This window comes from Nannobrachium achirus (genome assembly GCF_963921795.1).
Source record: "Nannobrachium achirus genome assembly, chromosome: 15".
Taxonomy (NCBI): Eukaryota; Metazoa; Chordata; class Actinopteri; order Myctophiformes; family Myctophidae; genus Nannobrachium; species Nannobrachium achirus.
In genome coordinates this window covers 18,420,851-18,441,469 of record NC_137822.1, presented here as the reverse complement: position 1 = coordinate 18,441,469, position 20,619 = coordinate 18,420,851, and the positions used below count along the sequence as shown (strand labels likewise).

At 39.7% G+C, this 20,619-nt stretch overlaps 1 protein-coding gene across 2 annotated transcripts; it reads left to right on the top strand.

Moving 5' to 3' along the window:
• The first annotated feature begins 1,645 nt into the window (after nt 1-1,645).
• On the top strand, nt 1,646-19,552 carry tmem120b (transmembrane protein 120B). 2 transcript variants are annotated; one of them, XR_013962780.1, is made up of 13 exons: nt 1,646-1,770; nt 3,301-3,419; nt 5,215-5,334; nt 7,410-7,469; nt 7,563-7,658; nt 7,762-7,851; nt 7,962-8,027; nt 8,512-8,573; nt 8,895-8,987; nt 10,604-10,668; nt 11,348-11,416; nt 16,436-17,412; nt 17,848-19,552. XR_013962780.1 is itself a non-coding variant. In XM_080743246.1 (12 exons), the coding sequence occupies exons 1-12, from the start codon at nt 1,714-1,716 to the stop codon at nt 16,553-16,555; spliced, it is 1,017 nt and encodes a 338-aa protein (XP_080599372.1). In that variant the 5' UTR covers nt 1,646-1,713; the 3' UTR covers nt 16,556-17,588. The 2 variants fall into 2 exon arrangements, 1 of the variants encoding a protein (XP_080599372.1); XM_080743246.1 differs by lacking the exon at nt 17,848-19,552 and having other exon boundaries at nt 16,436-17,588.
• Nucleotides 19,553-20,619: the final 1,067 nt, after the last annotated feature.

Here is a 20,619-nt window from a genome sequence, read left to right as displayed (position 1 = left end):
GGCTATACATTTAAAAGGGCATAGGCTTTCCAAAGTTATTGCCACCGTTCTTTTGTATGAGACATTGTGTTCTTCACAGATATTTTTGTTATAACAAAAGATGATAGTATATTTGCAAGTAGTCTGTGAATAATGAAGGAAATGTAAATAGTGTTACTTTCTCCCCTAAGGCTCACATACAAATAGACACATCTTTATGTTATCCTCACAGATAACATGTTTAAAAAGAAGAGTGAATGTTTGGAGAACCAGTTTTTGTGACTGCATAATTATTGTTGTATGTGGTGGTGCAATATTTTCATTGGTTGGTTTTGCAGTATAAATGATCGGGAAACACATTTAATCCAAAGAAATTATGTTAATTATTACTATGTAATTACTATGTAAATTGCCAATGTAATTTGTTTTCAGTAACTGACTCTATTTTAATATCAAGTATTTTTAACCCAACCCTGGAGTAACATGCTACTTACTTGAACAATCTATGACACAACATGACAACAAGCAAGTAGAAGCTTCCTGGATAGGCTACAGTAGCTCAACAATGTGCCCAAGTGAATAATTCCTTCTAAACTCAATCCGACGGTTTTACAAAACAACAATGACATATTTAATCTGACTTTATCCAATCTTGCTCTGCTCTGCTCGCTGCAGCAAAGGGAGCACTAATAGCAAGCACAATGCGTGCCTGGTAACCATGGCAACTCATAGGCTTATTTGTCTGCACCATAGTTTTATTTATTCCAACGCCGCTTTGTCAAAGCGTGATACAAATAGAGGCCTACAACATACACGTAATAATAACATATTGGCCTAACAGAAGAAAACGGCACATTATTATGGTTAAACACCAATGCATATTAGTGTAGGCTGAAATGTTATACTCCACCGCGAGAGGGTGTTGCTTCTCGCAAAATAAAAAGAAGAAAAACAGATCTATATACAAGCGGGATTATGGCGCAAGGTCCTGTTAGCTTGTAGATCTGTTCAGTATATGACGTATAGTGCGCATGCTCAGTGTAGCCCGGCCGGCAGCAAATGCGTTTGAAAATGACAGATCTAAAAGCTCACAGCGCGCCGCGGCTCGCCTTGTTGTGATCTTGTAGGTCTGTGACATTTTCAGCCTCGCGACACTGAAGAGGCGGCTCGCCGTCATTGGTGCAAAACGTACTCACATTTGTTACTCAAGTAAAATAGAAATACTCTGGTATTCTGGTCTGGTATTCAGAATTTACTTGAGTAAAAGTACAAAAGTATTGGCATCAAAATGTAAATCTTCCATTTCGTGTTTCCAAACTGTATAAAATGATTTAGAAAATAGCAGATCCTATTTTCAAATATCCGAAGTCTAGGGCTGAAGTGGTTAATGTATGTTTTTGTATTAATAATATTTAAAATCTACAATGTATAAAGTTTTAAAATAAATGTAGTGGAATAAAAGTAAAACATTTGGATCTGAGATATAGTGGTGTAGAAGTAAAATCATTGGAAATTGGAAATACTGAAGTAAAAAGTAAAAAATACCTAAATTGTACTTGGGTAAATGTACTCAGTTACTTTCCACCACTGCTCGCCGTCATTGTCTGTCTGTGTGACCATGAGAAGCAACTCTCTGACTCTGCCTTGCTTTGAGTGACACTGGAAACTAGGAGAGGTAACCAACTAGTAACAGAAGATCCCTGCTTCTCCGGGAGCCCATTCAACATCACCACCATGGCGAGGTTTCAAACGGAGTGGGAGGAAATCGACAACGAATACCAACAACTACAGGTGAATGATGCGATCACAACTGAATTAATAACGATCAAAGCTAATCAAGTTAGCGAGCCTTTAGAAGGAGTTCTCCTTATATTACCGCTATGTCACCGATGAGCCCTCGCGCTCACAGCCGCGGCAGCACAGGCTGCTCAGACTCTCGTCTGTAGTGAACAATAAAGAATAACCTTTCGCTACTCACCAAAACAAAGACGGTTCTAAGATGTTGAAAGCCTACTTTCCTTAGTGGGGACCCTCGGAGCCCCCCACGTCACGTATAAAATACACTTTTTGGCCAGATAAGAAAATATTTCACCGGAACTTTTAGCTACTCCACACCGCCCTCTACAGATATTTTCAATAGAAAGTTCCATTGACCAGATTTTGCCTTCCGGTGAAATATCTTCCTTTCTGGCTAAAAAAAAAGTGTATTTTAGACGTGAGGTGGGGGGCTCAGAGTGTCCCCGCCAAGGAAAATAGGCTTTCAACTCCCTAATGCCGTCTTTGTTTTGGCGGGTAGCGAAAATGTATTCTTTATATTTTTACTACAGACGAGAGGGTACGCAGCCTATCCTGCGGGCGCAGGGATCATCGGTAACATAGCGTTAAGGAGAACTCCTTCTAAACGCTATGGATAGACCAGAGCTAGCTTTGACCAAGTTCCTGAGATTTCTACATACGTTGGTCGTGTTTGAACACGACGTGGATGACATACAACCCCATGCCCTGGGGGTGTTGCTTTTATGGGTTCTTGCTGTTCTTGTCGTTTATGTGGCTTAACAATTTACCAACAGTATTTTGATAAGTAATCAGCTAATGCATGTTAGCCACATTACCTTGCTGCTAACTTTAGCTCAATTCGGAGGATGGAGGGGGTTGTTTAAATGGGAACACGACTTGTGTTTACTTATTATGGTGATTGGTGAACATTGAACAATATCTAATGATGCAACACAGACAGAGGTGTCCCAAAAGTCACAGCTGGTCTGGAGACAGAACAGTGAATCTGTAATGATGACATCAAGGTGTCTGTCAAACAACTGTGGTTTTCTGTGACAAGATATAATACAGTACATGCTGGTACAAACATTATTCACTCTCGCAGAATTACTTTTTCATTATTATCCATAGAGCAGATCCACATTGAGAACATTTATTTTTGACTTTGACTGTTCGCCGATACTAAGGTTGTTCACTGATACTCACCTCATCTGTCCAGTAGCCTTTTTAAAACATGCTTAAAATTGTTACATTTCTGAAATACTTTCTGAAATTACTAGAATAACCTGTTTTTAATACATGGCTTGCCTTCAAACCTGAGGGTTTTCAGAGGATACAGGTCAGAGTGGTCACCTGTGAAGTAGGTGCCCCTCAATGTGAAATTGACACATTTTCCCAAAATGTGAAATAGTATGCTTTGGAAAATGATATGAATTAATGTAAAATATACATGAGTTTCAGATAAAGGCAAAGGAGGATGATATTGTACTGTTTGGATTTTCAGTGTACTGTTATTAACCACATGACATTTTATTTGACCTCCAGGAAACTCACAAAATCTACAGGCAGAAACTTGAGGAGCTCACAAATCTTCAAGCAACATGCAGTAGTGCCATCAGTAAACAGAGGAAATCTATCAAAGACCTCCGATGTAGCCTAAAAAAGTAAGTTTTTGGTAAACTGACTCCGCCAGATGGTAGTTCCTCATACAGCCTCCATCGGAATCGCTCAGGACTAACCGCAGAAGAAGGCTGTCCCTTTTTCAAGGGACGTGATTGGATGGGACCGTCTGTCTATCACAGTCTGTTTGTGCTAACTCCAACCACATATATATATGTTACAGTACGTTTGGGTAACTCAGTACGTTCATTGTAAGAGCGCTTGTTTTGTCGTTCACCACCAGATGGCGACGACAGCCATTCACTAGTGAAGGCGCTGACGTCACTCGTTTGCGACTCTCTTTCTTTATTTACTAGCCTAGCTCGGCAGTGTTTAGCCATTAGCTTACTATGAGCTAGGGAGCGCTCCATTGTAGTCACTTGGACAGGGCGTTTATCGTGGGCTTGCCCAGGCCTTACAGCCTGGGCATAAATATAACGATTGCATTCACCACGGCTTCGTAACTCGCGCGGCCACTCGCGCCTGCGGCGCTCGGGGGCGAAGAGCAGGACCAAGGTCCGCTGGCCTTCGTGCCGCTTGCAATGTCGTGGACAATCGAGCGGCTCCGCCTGGAGGACGTTGTTGTGGCCTAAAGCGACCGCTTGTTCCGCCCTGTGCCGCACGACGAGTGCTCCGTTTCTCGACCGTACTGTTTCTCTATCAAACCGTGACATATATATATATATATTGACATGTCTGCATGACGTATACTAGCTGCGCCGGCAGGAAAGTAAACACTAAACACAAGCCTCTACTTTTCAAACACACTTCATGGGGGAACAACCTCTTTTTTTTCTTCAAACGCACTTCACATTGCGGTCCCCCGACCGCTGTGAGCACGATCTGCGCACAACAGCTCGTGGTAGCGGTAAAGATGAATAGTGAAAGAACTACAGTGCAACTGCAATAGGCGCTTCTTGATCGTGTCACACCCGTAGCTGCCGCTGATTGGTTCGAACCGGGCACTGTTCGGTGTAGCACCAATCTCTGAGCTGTTCCAGATGGAGGCTGTATGAGGAACTCAATACGCCACCATCTGGTGGAGTCAGGTTACATTTTTGGTACTTGGCAGTCAAAATGAGTTTCACTGAATTAGCCCTATTCACGGCCCGCCCACTCAGCACCCCCCTGGTGCTGAAGTCACGTTTTGAAGGGGAAACCCCTGCTAAAAGCCCATAGAGTTAACACAGAAATCACAAATTTAATGCAATTTCCGAATAGTAAGTATAAAATATGGCTAGCATGATCAAGAACACAAGATAGTAAAAGGCACAAAGCATTATAATTTACTTTACCGTTCGAAATAATGATTTGTTGGCTTTAAGTCCAGCTATTTCTGTTATAGTTTCCCCTTCTAAACTGACGTCAGCACCAGGAAGTTGCTGAGAAATTTGCTGAGTGGGCGGGCCGTGAATAGGGCTAATTAGCCCATGGTAATCCAAAGTTTATTATTTTGTATGCCATATTTTACACAATTTATCTCATTGTGTTTCAAACAAATCATGCTGTTTATATGGTATGCTATTTTGCAATATCTTTTGATTATGGAAAGAAACTGAAAATCATTAACATTCATTTTGGGGCTCCAATACAGGGTAGAAATAACAATAGCCCTAGAATGTCTGTGATCTTACATATAACACTTTGTGTAATATTCCAAATACACAGCCATATATCAGTCCTATGCCCCTGCGGTTAGCAGACTGATCTCTGCGGCACTGATTTGCCTGTCTAATTCCTTTTCTTTTTTTTCTTCCCATGTCATATTTATAACAAGATACTTTCTTTTTCCCCCCACAGGTGTGTACAAACATGTGATGATGAAAAAGAAGTGAAATTAATAGAGGATATCCAAACTCAAATCAAAGACAAGGAAAATGTGTTCTTTGATATGGAAGCATATTTACCAAAGAAGAATGGGTCAGTACTTAAACATTGTTGTGTGTGTTGCATGTAATGTTAAGTGGATATTTTATTACAGGTATACAAACTTGCCACCCTTTGGCAATGGATCATAAACATCCCAAACCTTTTAGCTTGTGACCCAAAAAAGAAATCAGACATTTGCCCGGGACCCAAATTAGTGAAAACAGCAGTTCTACAAGCTCCGCGCCACGTTGTGAGCTTGTAGATCGGCTATTTTCACTACTTCATTTCCTAAATTTCTTAGATTTTTCTATTATTTATTATTTAAATTATTTCGATTTCTTTATTTTTATGAAAATCTAGGCTTTTTTTTTTGGGAATGTTTTTTGAAAATGTTTTGAAATACTAATAATTAAAAGCAAAATTTAGGAAACCAAAAATTAAGAGACCCATAATCGGCTCATTTATTCTCATTTAAAGTCTGATGCAAGCCTACTCAAAGTGAAAGAGCGATGCGTGCCTAGTAGGGTCTGGGGTTGTGTCCTCAGGGTAGAAGTCTGCTGAATTGTCATCAAGCGAAAGATGATACGTGCGTTTGGATGTGTGCAACAAATAAACTAACTAGGGCAGTCATGCTTTGCTGGCACAGGACAAAAAGTATTGTCATAATGAGACAGCCAACAGCCCTCTACAGAGAAAGGACATAACCCTAGATCCCTAGTGCAGGTTTTCTCAAAGTGGGTGCGGTGGCACCCTAGAGGGCTGTGTCGCAAGTCCAGAGGTGCCTCAGAATACTTTGATAATATTTGGAATTCATCACATCACTTCAGTTTAACCTCTTATACTTAGTGAAATAGACCTGAGTTGCACTGCACTTGGATTTTTTATTTTTTCATAGGACACCAAGTCTCTTCACCAAAAATAGAAGATCTACAAGCTCACTACATCATGTTGTGTTGCGTTGTTGTGAGCTTGTAGATCTGCTACTTCGTGAATGCTCCCCCCCAGAATGGGGATGCTGGGGTTTACAGTAAAGGGCCATTTATAGTTACGTATGGTTGATTTTGTGTACGTTTTTGGGTGAGACAGTACGTACGGTAACTGCGTCGACATGCATAGTTGCTCTATGCGTTACTTACATGCCGACGCGCTCCAATTCTGCTCCCGTTGGGGCCGCGCGCCACATGGAGGGGGTCTTCTGCACAGCACACACGTGTAAAAACCGAATCATTTTTAGCCAAAATATGTAGAACCACAGAATTTCTTGACCCGACGACCAACGTGATGTTTTGTAACAGTCTGGACTGGTTCTGCAGCTGCTGTCTGTCGCAACATTTTCGCGGTAAACTCCACGAGGGTACAGATTTAACCACCCGGACTGAGTAGCCTAATAATAACAAAACACAGTGCACTGCACCGCCTGCACCCATCTCGCTTTTGGAGGAGAGGCGGTGTGAGTGTGTGTGCGCGCGTTTGTGTGTAATGTATTCTCATGCCAATACAGAGCCTGTGAGGAGTGAGACGTCTTCACCAGTGATTGCAATGACGTTCCTTTTTTCACGTTTCTTGCTAAATTATATTTCTTGTTGGGGCACATAGTTTCAGAACCGCTGTCATAAGTAATTTTCCTCACTACTGCCACGGTTGACAAATTTCGCCACAGGTAGTTCAAGCGTACGTACGTCTTTATCGGTTTTAATCCGTCGGGTTGAGTGCTGTCCGTAAGGTTACGGACAGAGTCAATTATGTACGGAGCTACGGAGCAACCGGATTAAATGACTCTCCCCCTCCGTTTCTTGTGTATTCCTGTGGTCCTTATGTACTACTATGCATGGTATTTAAGTGTTTAAAAGTATAAAAGTTATTTTCGATCTGTCCTATGATGGAAAAAGATATTCTATCAAGTTATCCTCGTGATATAAAATGTATCTTAGGGCGAAAGATTTACGTAACAATGATGTGTGGGGTGCCGTTGATTAAAAATTTACAGTACCAAAATGTTGAGACAAAAATGTTTGAGAACTACTGCCCTAGTGGGTCTTTATTTCCCTTGATAACACACCCTTTACCCAGTTAGTATGCCTGTTATTAAATATTGTGGGTATTTATTGTTTGTCATTCTATTTCAGATTATACCTAAATTTGGTCCTGGGCCAAGTAAATGTAACTCTTCTCACCAACCAGGCAAAGTATGTTGTGTTTTTAAAGACTTTTAAATAATCTTGTTGTGTTTAAATGTTCTCAGTTTCTCTAATTCGCTTTTGTCTTCCGTTCGTGTATAGATTTGCCTACAAAGATGAGTATGAGAAATTCAAGCTTGTTATGACAATAATTCTGCTGTTTGGGGCCATAACCTGTCTCTTCTTCCTCAATTATCGGTGAGTTAAATTAATTTGGAGATTAGTCATCCCAAGAGTAACCTTTTAAATTGGAATATTTTAAGGGCTGTAATCTTGTTTTTCTTATTTCTTTATTTTTTAGTGTCACAGATGAAATCTTCAACTTTTTACTTGTTTGGTATTACTGCACCTTGACTATAAGGGAAAGCATTCTCATGAGCAATGGTTCCAGGTGAGTAATAATTCTATGCTCTATACACTTTAAAGTTGAAGTTGTTCAACTCAACCTCCAACCTCGCTAAAGGTACATTTTTAACATTGTTGCCGTTTGTCCTTTTTTAGGATTAAAGGTTGGTGGGTGTCACATCATTATGTATCCACCTTTCTATCAGGTGTCATGCTTACCTGGTAGGTTTTTTCCTTTGTCATTGAATTCACCATGTAATAAGATGTGTCATTTTATCATTTAGACCAGTGGTCCCCAAGCAAAAAGAATAAAAAAAACATTCCCCAAAAAGCTAAGATTTTCATTAATAAAAAAAAAATGCAATGATTGATATGAGTAATTTCATTACAAAAAACCGTGAGCTTGCTGATCTGCTGTTTTCACTAGTTTGGGTCCTGGGATCTTTTGGGTCACAGGCTCAAACGTTTGGGAACTAGCTTTAGACAGTCAATAACCTACTGGAGTGCTTAATAAAGTATTGTACAAATACTTAATTATAAATAGTAGTGAATTCTGAGCTTTTAAGTTTTAGCAACATCACTTACACCCCTTTAACATTGTTTGTTAATGGACATTGTTTGTTAATCGACAGGTGATGAGTGAATTTAATAATGCACATTATCTGAGCCTGGTCTGTACTGATGTGTCCTCTGTTTCATTTCATAGGCCTGAGGGGGCTATGTATCAAAGGTTCAGAAGCCAATTCCTTGCTTTCTCCATCTATCAGAGTAAGTATTTACTAAGCCTTCATAGTCAAATCCTCAGTGTCAATTTAAATGGCATAGTGTACAGATGTACTATCTCCAAATGTGGTGTTGTGAAACAAAACTTGTAGGCCATCTATTTGTTTGTGGAAATGGCATTTGACACTAGCGATACTGAGACACGTGTCAAAACATTATTTATAAAGCACACAACCTTGACATTTGTTTTCTTCTCTTTGATTAAAAATAGAACTGAATGTGTATTTAGATACCTGCATATCCCGACTTATAAGAATGAATGTTAGACTGTGTTTTTATTGTAAACCATTTTCTTTGTCTTTTCAGGCTTTGTTCAGTTTCTGCAATATTATTACCAGAGTGGTTGCTTATACAGGTTGCGAGCCTTGGGAGAGAGAAGTCAGCTGGATCTCACAGTGGGTATGTTTTATGCTATTTTGGGTCATCATGATTTGCTTTGACCTCCTCAGCCATCAGCAGTTCCATGTCTGGGCAAAATAGGGTAAAGGTGAGGTACTGAGTGTTGCTACACAAGGGTATTCTGAGTTACACATGTCAGAATAGCTTGAGCAAGTTGGTGGGAGGGTGTGTGAGTTATTGTAAACCAGGGGTGGGCAACGTTTTAAGGCACATGATTACTTAAAGGGCAAGTTAACCTCTGGGACAACCAGATCTTATTTTATTGTTGTTTGGGACAGAGGTGAACTTGCCCTTTAAGCTATGGTCAGAAAACTGTGTAGTCGGCACATCTGAGACGCAAGACGATGTGTCAGACGCGTCCATTTCCCATCATGATCTTGCATTGCTGTGGGCAGTGCATACGTATGTTTTCTAATGTGAAAACATTGTGTTACGTTAATATGAATAGCATTAAAATGTTAATTACATGAATAAATATGACAATTCATATTTGGTAGAACAAGGGTTTAATTTGTGAAAAAGCACAGAGGCTACACATGTATTTTCTTGTAGTCTACGTTTAAGTAGGATGACAAGTGAAACTACAAGTAGAACTAATTAAAACAGCTTTACTATTAGAATGCTATTCTGCTCACAAGCTCATCAGATAGCTAGGTAAGGAGCTAGGTAAGGGTATTCCTATCAGTAAATTGTGTAAAGCATTCGAGTGCATGTGTCTGCCTGTTAGTTTTGGATCGTCTCTCCCTTGTGTTTCCCTCCACTTTGGAGTATTTGGCTTACTGAAAGAAAACGACAAGCTAAATGGCTGCCAAGAGGGGTCAGCGCATTGCGTGGCCGTCTCATTGGATGGTGTGTGGTCATGGTTCATCAATGTTGAACCTGGCGCTTCACACGCGTCAGACTGCACGCACTTCAGTGCCAACAATGTGACGCAACGGGACGCGCCTCCCTGTTTTTCCTAGTATAGAATGTGAATGAATAGAAAGTGAACAGAGAAGCTGCCGCTTCCGGCACGTCCACCTATGTTGTCTGACCAGGGCTTTAGCCGTTTTCCAAGGCTGGTGTGATCACCGGTTGCCAGACTGAAAACCACCATTGATTTGCTGTCTTATTATAGGCTGCTTATTAGAACAATAAAAGTAATAGAATAAGTCAATACTTTTGTAAAAGCTAACAAAGAATGAGTCAATTTAATATGAATTATAAACTCAGATGAATTCGGACTATCTGGGGAGAAAGGTTTAGTATGCACATTAAACAATATTGAATGGTAAAGGTAGTTTTTTTTAGTAACTCAACTGATCAACCCAATAATAGTCACTTCTGATCACCTAGTTTTGGTGGATCAAAAGGTTTTTGCTCACCACTGTTGTTAAATGTTTTAACTTCTCATGGTGTATATCTTAATCTTGTATAGCCTGATACAAATTAGATATTTACATCAACAATAAAAGAATAGCTTAACCTCTTGTGTCCGATTTTATTTTAAAGTGAACGTTACTAGTACTCTAATCTCTTCATCATTTCAACAATCTGTCAAACTTTTAATGTTGAAATGTGATCATACTTTGTTTGTTTCATAACAAAGTTACTAATTAATACTTCAATGTCTGCAGAGGGATTTCAATCCTGGATGTGGAGAGGTCTCACCTTTCTCTTGCCTTCCCTATTTCTTGGCCATGTAAGTTAAACCTCTTATACTACACTCTCAGCCATTAGCATGTGCACACACCTCAGCTATCTACTCTACTGTACTGTTTATCTCCAGGGAATGAATATCAAGATGTTTAACCACCTGTACCGTAGTATCCATGTTCTGGGGCGACATTAGCCAAAAATAGTAGACTAGTTGATCTACAAGCTCACAACATTGTGGGCTGTTTTCGGCAAAGAGATACTACACACATGAATTGATGATTTCTGTGATACCTGGAATACCTGCTAAAGAACGTTCATATTTGCATGCCTTCACTGATGGAGCTTCCAAATATTGTAGCCATCTCTGATACAATGAAGTTGATTGGAGATTGCAAGACATGTGTAACACATTTCTCAAACTACCCCTGTATAATCTGAGACGCAGCTATCTAGTCATGTCGACATGTGCTCACTTCCTCGAATTTTCCTCGAAAGATTTACTACCGTAAATAAAACATGTCCAGGATATCTCAGGTACTATCATTTCACGATGTGACCTTCTATTCAAAAACAAACAAGAAAATGCAATATGTGTATATCTGTGTCTTTGAAAGAATGTACGGTAGTTGAGATGGCAAGCAGCAGAACCAATGTATGGGCAAGAAGATGTCATCCTGTAATTCGAATATCAAAGATAGACTTTTTTCCCCCTACCTTTTCAGTTTTGGCAGCTCTACAACTCTGTGACATTATTTCGGTTGGCAGGCCGTGAGGACTGTAAGGAATGGCAGGTAAGCCTTCGTTGCATTATATAATCTGGAAATATTGTTTAAAAATATCTTAAAATATACAGTATGTACAGTATCTCGCATTTCAATCAAAGAAAAGCATAAGAGGCAGTTGCAAAACGATTATTCAGCCAGTGTATTGGTATGTATGTCACTCTGCGTGATTCTGCAATGACTCAATACTTTGTAGCATCACAACACATGGCCATGGAAACGTCATGTTTCATCTGTAATTTAGTATATGACATAATGCAGTTTGGTAGTCAAGAGTATAGGTTGGTAATTAGCAGGGCTCCAGACTAACTTTTTTCACCTACGTCCCGGGACCGTCCCAAAATACAAATTGAACCGTCCCCAAATGAATGTAATCCGTCCCAGAAAAGAATAAAGAAATAATAAATTATTGCAGGTCTATTAGTATTACTATTATAATAATATTTATTAGTATTGTTATTGTTGTTATTATATTGTTGTTGTTGCTGGTGAAATTGGCTTGACAATCCTTTCTATTTTTATACTGTCATTTGTGGCTTCTAAAAATCTTACCTCAGCCAGTTTGCTGGTGTGATTGTCATATACAGTAAACTAAAGAACCAATCATGCACGACTGTTGGAGGAATTACGGTAAAACTGGGTTTGTACTTTGTCCGTACGAACGTGTTGCGCGTTAATCTACAAGCCTACAACTAGACGCATCCTCGGGGCTTTGAGGGCTTTTAGAACGTCTATATGCTCACCGCACCGCACAACACCGTCGTACTGTAAGAAGTATAACCAGTGCCATGCTTGATCGAGTGGAGACGCGTGCAGTCTGCTTTTTGGGTCCCTTGTGCTTCACAGCAAGCGGTTCAGATGAACTGTAGCCGAAATGGAGTTATTTATTATGAGCGGACTGGTTGTTTTTGAGTTAAATAAGAGACGATTACTTGAGAAAATAAGCCGCCACACAGCACAGGAACTCTGTGAAATGAATGCCAGCTTGCACGGCTGGTTGTGATTAGACAAACATAAGTAACGTCTTGTATTTGGGAATATAGGCTATAGGTTTATAGAGATGACAAAAGTTAAACAAACCGTTGATTTAATTACAATGTGTCCTACTCCTATATTCAAACAACTGCTCGTGCTGCTCACTAAACGTAGGATATGTGTCTGTGCTTGGTGCGTTGACATCGCGTTCCGCTTAACATTTTCATTAATAATCACAATCCAAATCATATAACGTTACTCTTTATGTGGCGAAGCAGGGGGCGACAGGGCGGGGATGCTAAGATTTATCTCTCAGCCACAGCTTGCAGATCGGCTATTTTCCACTAGTTGTAACCCAGATTGACAGTCTGTTCTCTGCCTCATTCTGCTGGTTAATCTCTTCAAATAGCGCAGCATTTTAGCAACTAAGTTCTACCTGAAAAGGATGATCAGCACTGCCTGTGGTAACTTCTTAAACATTCTGTTTACATCATATTCATTTTCTGTGAGTCTCATGCTGCGAGTTTGCACACCGTGGTTTGAGCAGTGACATTGATATGCACCGTTGGCTCAAAAGAAATCCTCTACGTCCCGTCTGCGTCCCAGGGGAGATTAATTTGCGTCCCAAATATATATTTTTACGTCCCCGGGACTTCGGGAGTCCCTTAGTCTCGAGCCCTGGTAATTAGCCATGCGGCTAATCTATGCACACTTATTGGTTGCCCCTGTTATTATCTTTGCCATACCGGAACGGCCAGGGACGGGGATTATTATTATTATGTCCGTGAGTCAGTCTGTGAGCAGCTAATCTCGGACACCACTGGACAGATTGGTGTGAACCTTTGCATGCACACTCCCACTAGTACTCACTCAAATTGGCCTCATGGTGGTGCTATAACGGCCCGCTTCATTTGTTTTTGCTTGTAACTCTTGAATCTTTGGTCCTTTCCTGGATTCCTTGGTTCATGTTCCATGCAAGCCATTTAAGCCTGACTAGGCTAGTCTTGACTAGACTATTTTTTGTAATTTTTAGAAAGGTTTCAGCGGTCTGAATTACCCTGTGGCAGGTCGGAGCATGCCGGCTCATTGCCTCGCGACTCCCCAAGTGATTCAACTTGCACAAACGTAAACAACAAGTTGCAAACCATTTCTGATCACGAATACATCCCTCTAACTCACTCACTCGTTCACACCGACACAAATGCATACACAGTTGTCTGTTTTTATTTAAATAATTTTACCACACGCACCTGAGGAGAGGAAAGGGAGAGAGAAAAATACAGCGAGAGAATGGGAGAAGGGAAAGAGCGTATTAGCTATTTAATATTGTATAGAAAGGTATACAATATATACTGTAATAGGTTCACATGCTATGAAAACGGTAAAACTATCTCTGGTCCTTGCTTTGACGTGTCTGTCACTGTCCAGTTTGGGACTGCCCCGTCTGCTGTTTATATCCCATTTCCTGGAGGGACTGACAATAGCGTTGCTGTGGAAACTGCAATCAGTCGACACAGTGTGTGTGGACTGCCCAGTTGCAAACTTGGTTGCAAGTTGCATTGCAAACATATGTGCTTTAGACCAGGGGTTCCCAAACTTTTTGGGCTCTACTGGCACCCCTAGAAATGTATCTTTCATCTGAGGCACCCATACATTACATTCATAATTTTTTTTACCTTATATTTATAGCATATTTTAGCGATTATGTTGTAAGGAAAACATTGAGATAATAGACATTTTGGTTAGAACTGACTAAAAATAACGTTGTATTTCAAGTTTTAAATTATACTAAATATATATTTTAATTCCAACTATTATCAAATTATCTCGCGGCACCCCTGGACTGCTGTCACCGTCACCCACTTTGAAAACCCCTGCTTTAGACATCACATCACATCCCGCAACGCATCCATTACAAGCCTAGGGATAGGTTCTACTAATCAATCTCTTTTCTACAGTTGTGCCAGAAATCTGTCTTTGAGCCTTATCTAGCTAATCATGGGTTCAACGTCAGTGTCTCGTCACATGTTTAGTTTTGCAGTTTTAAATGCTGGTTGTGTGCTAAAAACTGTTTGGTTATGAAGGAGAGTAACAACTGCTTTCTACCACCAAAGTGATTTAGGTTCACTGTCATTGAGTGCTTATTCAGTTGATTTATGCTGTGTGTACCAGAACTGCACTGGACAACTACTGTAGAAGTTGTAAATGTAATGGTATGGTAATTAATTTTCTGAAAAATGGCAGGAAGTGATCCAAATATTTCACTTAAAACAAATACAATTCATCAGAAGGAAAAAGAAGTCAGTGTAAGGTAACAATCTGATGGATAATCTCACACATTCGGGTGCTCTAGCAGTCAAGAGAGCTAAAACCACTCCAAAGCTGCTACATATTTGGTCTGTATTAAAGCACAGTTAAACTTTGATCATAAGATTTGAGCATTCAAAGCTTTTCTCTTAACTTCTCTTAACTGCTAAGAACCTGAAATTGAAAATGTCATACAGTATATTCTAGATACATTGCGCATGCACTGAAATATTTTTTGTTTTAATTTCGATTTCCATATCTCAATTACAATATTACACAAGACCACTCGAAACAAGTATTTATAATACAGGAATGTCAACCTTATGAAGTCAGAGTTGCAGTCCAGTGTGAAGTTTCCACAGTCAGTGATGCTTTGGGCTGCTGCTTTTTACAGTGTGTGTGTGTGTGTGTGTGTGTGTGTGTGTGTGTGTGTGTGTGTGTGTGTGTGTGTGTGTGTGTGTGTGTGTGTGTGTGTGTGTGTGTGTGTGTGTCTTTTTTTTGTGGCTTTTCTGTCTTTATTGATAGTATTACAGTGAAGATAGGACAGAAAACAGGGAGAGAGAGATGGGGGGTGACACACAGCTAAAGTTGTCTGGATCGGGATTCGAACCTGCGACACACTGTCGGGCATTAGCCTATATGTGTTGGCTCTGTATAGTCTATGCAAGATTTTAAACCGCTTTTCCATGCTGAGTTACATGCTAGGACCTGGACAGGATGTTAACATGTTATCTCCTTCCAGTCTGCTAAATCGATTGTGGTGCCCTGATCATCTTCCCATAGGTTCTTAGTTTCAACTTCAGAGTTACATAACGATTATATTGAAGCATGCATAGGTTAATTATGAACATATCAAGAGAGACACACCAAGAGAGGTTCTCAATAGGTCTTATTGTAACAGATGGGTATGAAGTTTGATTTTGCTATATCAAACTTGCTCATAATCTGCTAAATCGAGAGAATGTTATCTAGCCGTCCTATATCTCCAACCACATTTAAAGCCCTTCGCTTAAAATCAGCAAGACCAAGCTTTGGACAGGGAGGGGAGTCACGGTTGTTATGCAAGGCTGTTAATGAGAAGATTAACTGTGACCTTCTTGCCCAGTTCTTAAAACCTCAAAATAATGAATTTTAGTAACTCTATGTAAATTATGGTAATAGTACCTTAAACAAAGGTAGAAAAGTATGTATGGGGCGCCCTGATGCCAAAAGATAGTTTTAGTAGCACTGATTTGATAGCTGGTCATACAGTGTTATTTGAATGGCGCATGCACAATCACGAATGCGCACAAACGCTCGGATGAAGACATTTTTAGTTTGATGTTAAACTAAAAAATGAGAACATCATGCCTTATAGAGCTATACCTGACCATGTTCAGTTGTTGTAATTATCCCATGAAGACACGCACAGACAGCACAGCAAAGAGGTGAGATGAACTCCCATTGCTCTGGTGGGCATGCAGTCTCGCGGCACACACGTTCATGTGTGTTCATTCATCTGCGTTGTAGACCAATACCCCTGACCACTGTGATATTTCATTTAGTCATTGCAGACAGATTGACAGATAGTACGTATACTGTCTATACACAGAGCTTTTTACTTGGTTAAATAAATACAAAAGAGGAAGGGGATAGGTTTAGTACAAAGCTGTCCTAACCCTGCCACATTTCACAATGTAAAAGTCCATATCTCATGATGTCAAAGACTTGAATGAAACAGTGATGCCTCTCTTTATTTTCTTCTAGGTATTTATGCTGGCCTTGACATTTCTCGTCCTGTTCCTGGGGAACTTTCTTACCACAGTAAAAGTTGTTCACCAAAAGTTTCATCAGAACAACCAAGAGAAGGTGCAAAAACAGGACTGACCAAAAGCTTTTAAGAGACAACTAAGAGTCCCCAATTGGCCATTCATTTGAAGCAAAATTACGACATGCACAATTGCTCCATAGACCATACACTTACAGTAAGTATAGTTGTTTGGGGCCGTGAGAAGACTGAAATGATTGTTTATTTTTCTCAGGCTTTGATGACAGCAGAAACATCTAGCCAAAGTGTTTGGTATATTGGCTTTGCTTTCTGAAGCCTGATTTATACTTTGTTGTGCACCGAAAATAGGCAGTCTACGTCAGTGGTTTTCAACCAGTAGTCCGGGGACCACCAGTGGTCCTTGAGGGGGTTCCAGGTGGTCTCCAGCTAATTGGAGAGTTGGTAACCAAATTTGTTTTTGTTTACACACTCAAGAGTTAAATTGTTGTTAAACATCCGCATTACTTAATTTACAAGAAGTCTACGCAATTAGAGAATGTAGAAGAATTGTTATTTTGATGGACGATAACAAACCATTCTACGTTTTGGGTCTGAGAGGCTAAATCTCAAATGCTGAATAAATAATGGACCTTGATCGGAAAAGGGTTGAAAACCACTGGTCCACGACGTCACAGTGCGACACCTTGTGAGATAGTAGACAGGCTATTTTTGGCACGGAGCACTGGCACACAGTATTACGGGGCTTTGATGACGCATTGTTGTCCTTACTGCTCATTCAATCACAACACAGTCATGTTCAACTGTTAGATGAGTCACTGAAAACCTTCGTTCTCAAAGTGGGTCCGGGGACCCACTTGGACCTCTTTGAGTGAGTTCCAGGGGTCCCTGGCTAAATTATTGAAAGTTAAATACCAAATTGGACACTTTACGGGTTTGTAAGTCCTTGAAATTAAAGGTGATACACCATGAAATTTCACTTTTCCTATTTTAAAACCTTTTTTTGGGGTCCCACTAGCACCTTCTATCCTCACAAAGTCCCATTTCTGACCGTTGTCTTTCTCTGGTTTTGAGAAGGCGAAGGTTAAAAGTATCCCACGGGTTCTCAAAACAGGCTATCCAGATTTGCTGCCGATTGTGACGTCATCTGCCGATTGTGACGTCATCATAAAAAAACAAAAAATAATTTTCAAAAAGGGGGGGGGGGGGGGGGGTGACGCAGTTCAGGCCAAAGGTGGTACTGCAGCTGAAATGCTCTGAGAGCCATTCAAAAATGAGAGAGGCTCTCTATTCAGGAGTGGTAATTTAGCCTCAAACCTTTTGAAAAACGTTTTTGGGACATAAACAATATGACATAAATACTTTTTAAATGCATGGTGTATCACCTTTAAAGGCTTTGAGTACCACTGCTTTACAAAGTAAAGCCAGGTGTACCACTGAAGTCCTCTACAGTTTGTTGCTTGAAACGTAGTTAAAGTAATTGGATGGAAAGTGTTTTCTTTGGATGTTTAATGTATGTGTCAGTGCATGAACGTGTTAAGAGAGCCTTCTCTTCACATTCATCATATGCAACTCAAAGATGGTAGGTAGCATTGATCAATCACAGCCAGTGTAGTTTGCCTTTGAAGACCCAAGTCTGTCATGTAGATACTTCATACTTCTGTGAAGTAGTAGTGGTCCAACTTTATCTCTGGGTATAATGCATTGGAATACATACAGTAACGGTATGGCACAATGTTCTGTTATTTGTATCATAGATTTGTATGTGTAATTACTTGCTTTTACATTTTAATCCGTTTGGGGGGAGTAGCTGACACATGGGTTAGTATACATAGACTATTTCAACAGGTAGATAGATACCCAGTGTACAGCACTGTTCGTCTTGTTACAGGAGATATCAAATGACCAAAAACTGATCACACACAGGGCCCTGACGTCATTCCTGTTTTTATATTTATTACAAGTGCAAGATTTTGACCTTGTCATGAATCTAAAATAAAAAGAGGAAGCATTTCAAGCCCTATGTGCGGTTTGTTTCTTTGGCCATGTATATATAAATGATATATACATACATTTTATTTATTTATTTTGTATTCCTCGAAAGCGTGAGCCAGTGAACATTGGTCATCTTGCAGGTAGTGCACTGCTTACCACACAAATTTGGGATTTTAATGTATCTTCATCTGGTTGTCTGAGTAAGCACCGTGGAGAGGATGAAATTACTATCGCTATGACTATCTCTTGACAAAATTAGATCTTGATTATAAATTGTAGCAATGAAAGTAGCAGGTATGCTTATTCATGACCATAGCTTTCTGGATTTGGACACTGGTGATGCTTGTTCATGCTGATAACACAAAATGTAAAACATGAGGTTAGTTTACACGAGGTTAGTTTAATGAAGATTGTTGAATTCCTGTTTGAATTATGATTTTGTTGTGCTGAAAAGTGAGAACAATACATTTCAGTTGGTTCCGATCCTATGTTGTGTTTTCTTGCAGAATTCTATTGTGAATAAACTGCTGCTATTGGAACTGGTACTGTAATACTACTGTACTACTATTCAAAATGATGACAAACAAACATGCTGGATAATTGTTTAATACAATTCTGACTGACCAACACACTAAATGTATCCTACTAATTAACTATGGCCAGATCATGAGCCTTTGATCATTTTGTCTGGTTTGTGCTTCATAAATGTTTTATAGTAATATGGATTTTTTTTTGTTCTTATTTTTTATATCATTCAGACACATTCAATTGAGTTGATCTGAATAATTGTAGTGGCATGGCTCAAATTGCCTTATTCTCCCTGTAGCCTGTCACAGTAGGTATCTGTAGTTTTTGTTTAGAAAATCCAAAGACGTTAGTGTTTGTTACATCTTTGCTCTTTAAGACGACCACTATTTATATATCACTTTTATGAGAAGTTGAAGCATGTTGAGTTGCAGATGCAGACCAAAATGTTACGGTGCATTAGAGCTGCCACAGTGCACAAAAATATCCAGATTTCCTCATTTATACAGTGTAGCTGATATGCTAACCATGTTCATCCATCCGAAGACATGTAACGTGTGCCTGAACATGAATGACAATAAGACGACTGAACATTACTTGTCTAATCTTTCGCGTTCTCTGTACATTGCTGTAAAGTAATAAAACACTTGATCAAAGATTGTGACCATTTCTCTGCTTGCTTTAATTTGCAAAATAAAAAGAGACTACCTTGTTTTGGTGCATAGACCAGGGGTCTTCAACAGGGGGTCCGGGACCCCTAGGGGGTCCTCAGAGTTACTACAGGGGGTCCTCCAAATCTTCCAATCCTTTTTATATTAACAACTTGAACCCTAGTGTCCATAGAGAACTGTAGCCAAAAATAGATCTACAAGATCACAATGGTAAGCTTGTATACGATCAGCTATTTTTGGCAAAGAGGTTTGGTGTAGAAGGAAAAAAGTACAGAGTGAAAGGTCAAGTTTATTAAGTATTGACGGTTCAAGTGGTTAAATATCTGAAAACACAAATTGACATGAATCCAAAAACCAAAATACACTGATTGTTCCAATGAGACTATGGAATCTCTGAAAAGGTTGGGGGTCCCTGTTTCATCTCTCAACTAAGGGGTCCTTGGCCTGAAAACATTGAAGACCCCTGCCATAGACATCTCTTGTAGCTGTTTATAAAACATATGAAGGAATGTGGACACTAGTGGGCACTGTTACTAAAGACTAGAGAAATATCGACATGTACTGTATGCACAGCTACAAGATGTAGCAGACTTGCATTGAGGATCTTTTTGGAAATTGAAATGCATTATTCTTTTTTAACAGGAGCTGGATTAATTCATAGTACAACATCTGTCTCTTTAATTCACTCCTGATTGGTATTATTGAAGTACACTTTGGCAATAATTGCACTTGGTCCAATGTAAATTTTCAACAGGGGAGGATATTAAGTATATTCATGAAATACTGTATCAATTGTGCTGTTTAAAAAAAATCGGAAAATCTATTTCATTTGAAAATATAAAAAAGGTATATAGACATGTGATGATTGAGGGAGACTAAATATTTATTATATAGTCTAGTCGAACTCTGACATCTTCTGAGCCTGTTGTCAGATGGTCATTGTCACGTTCTGCAGAACATCACAAACTTTTCAG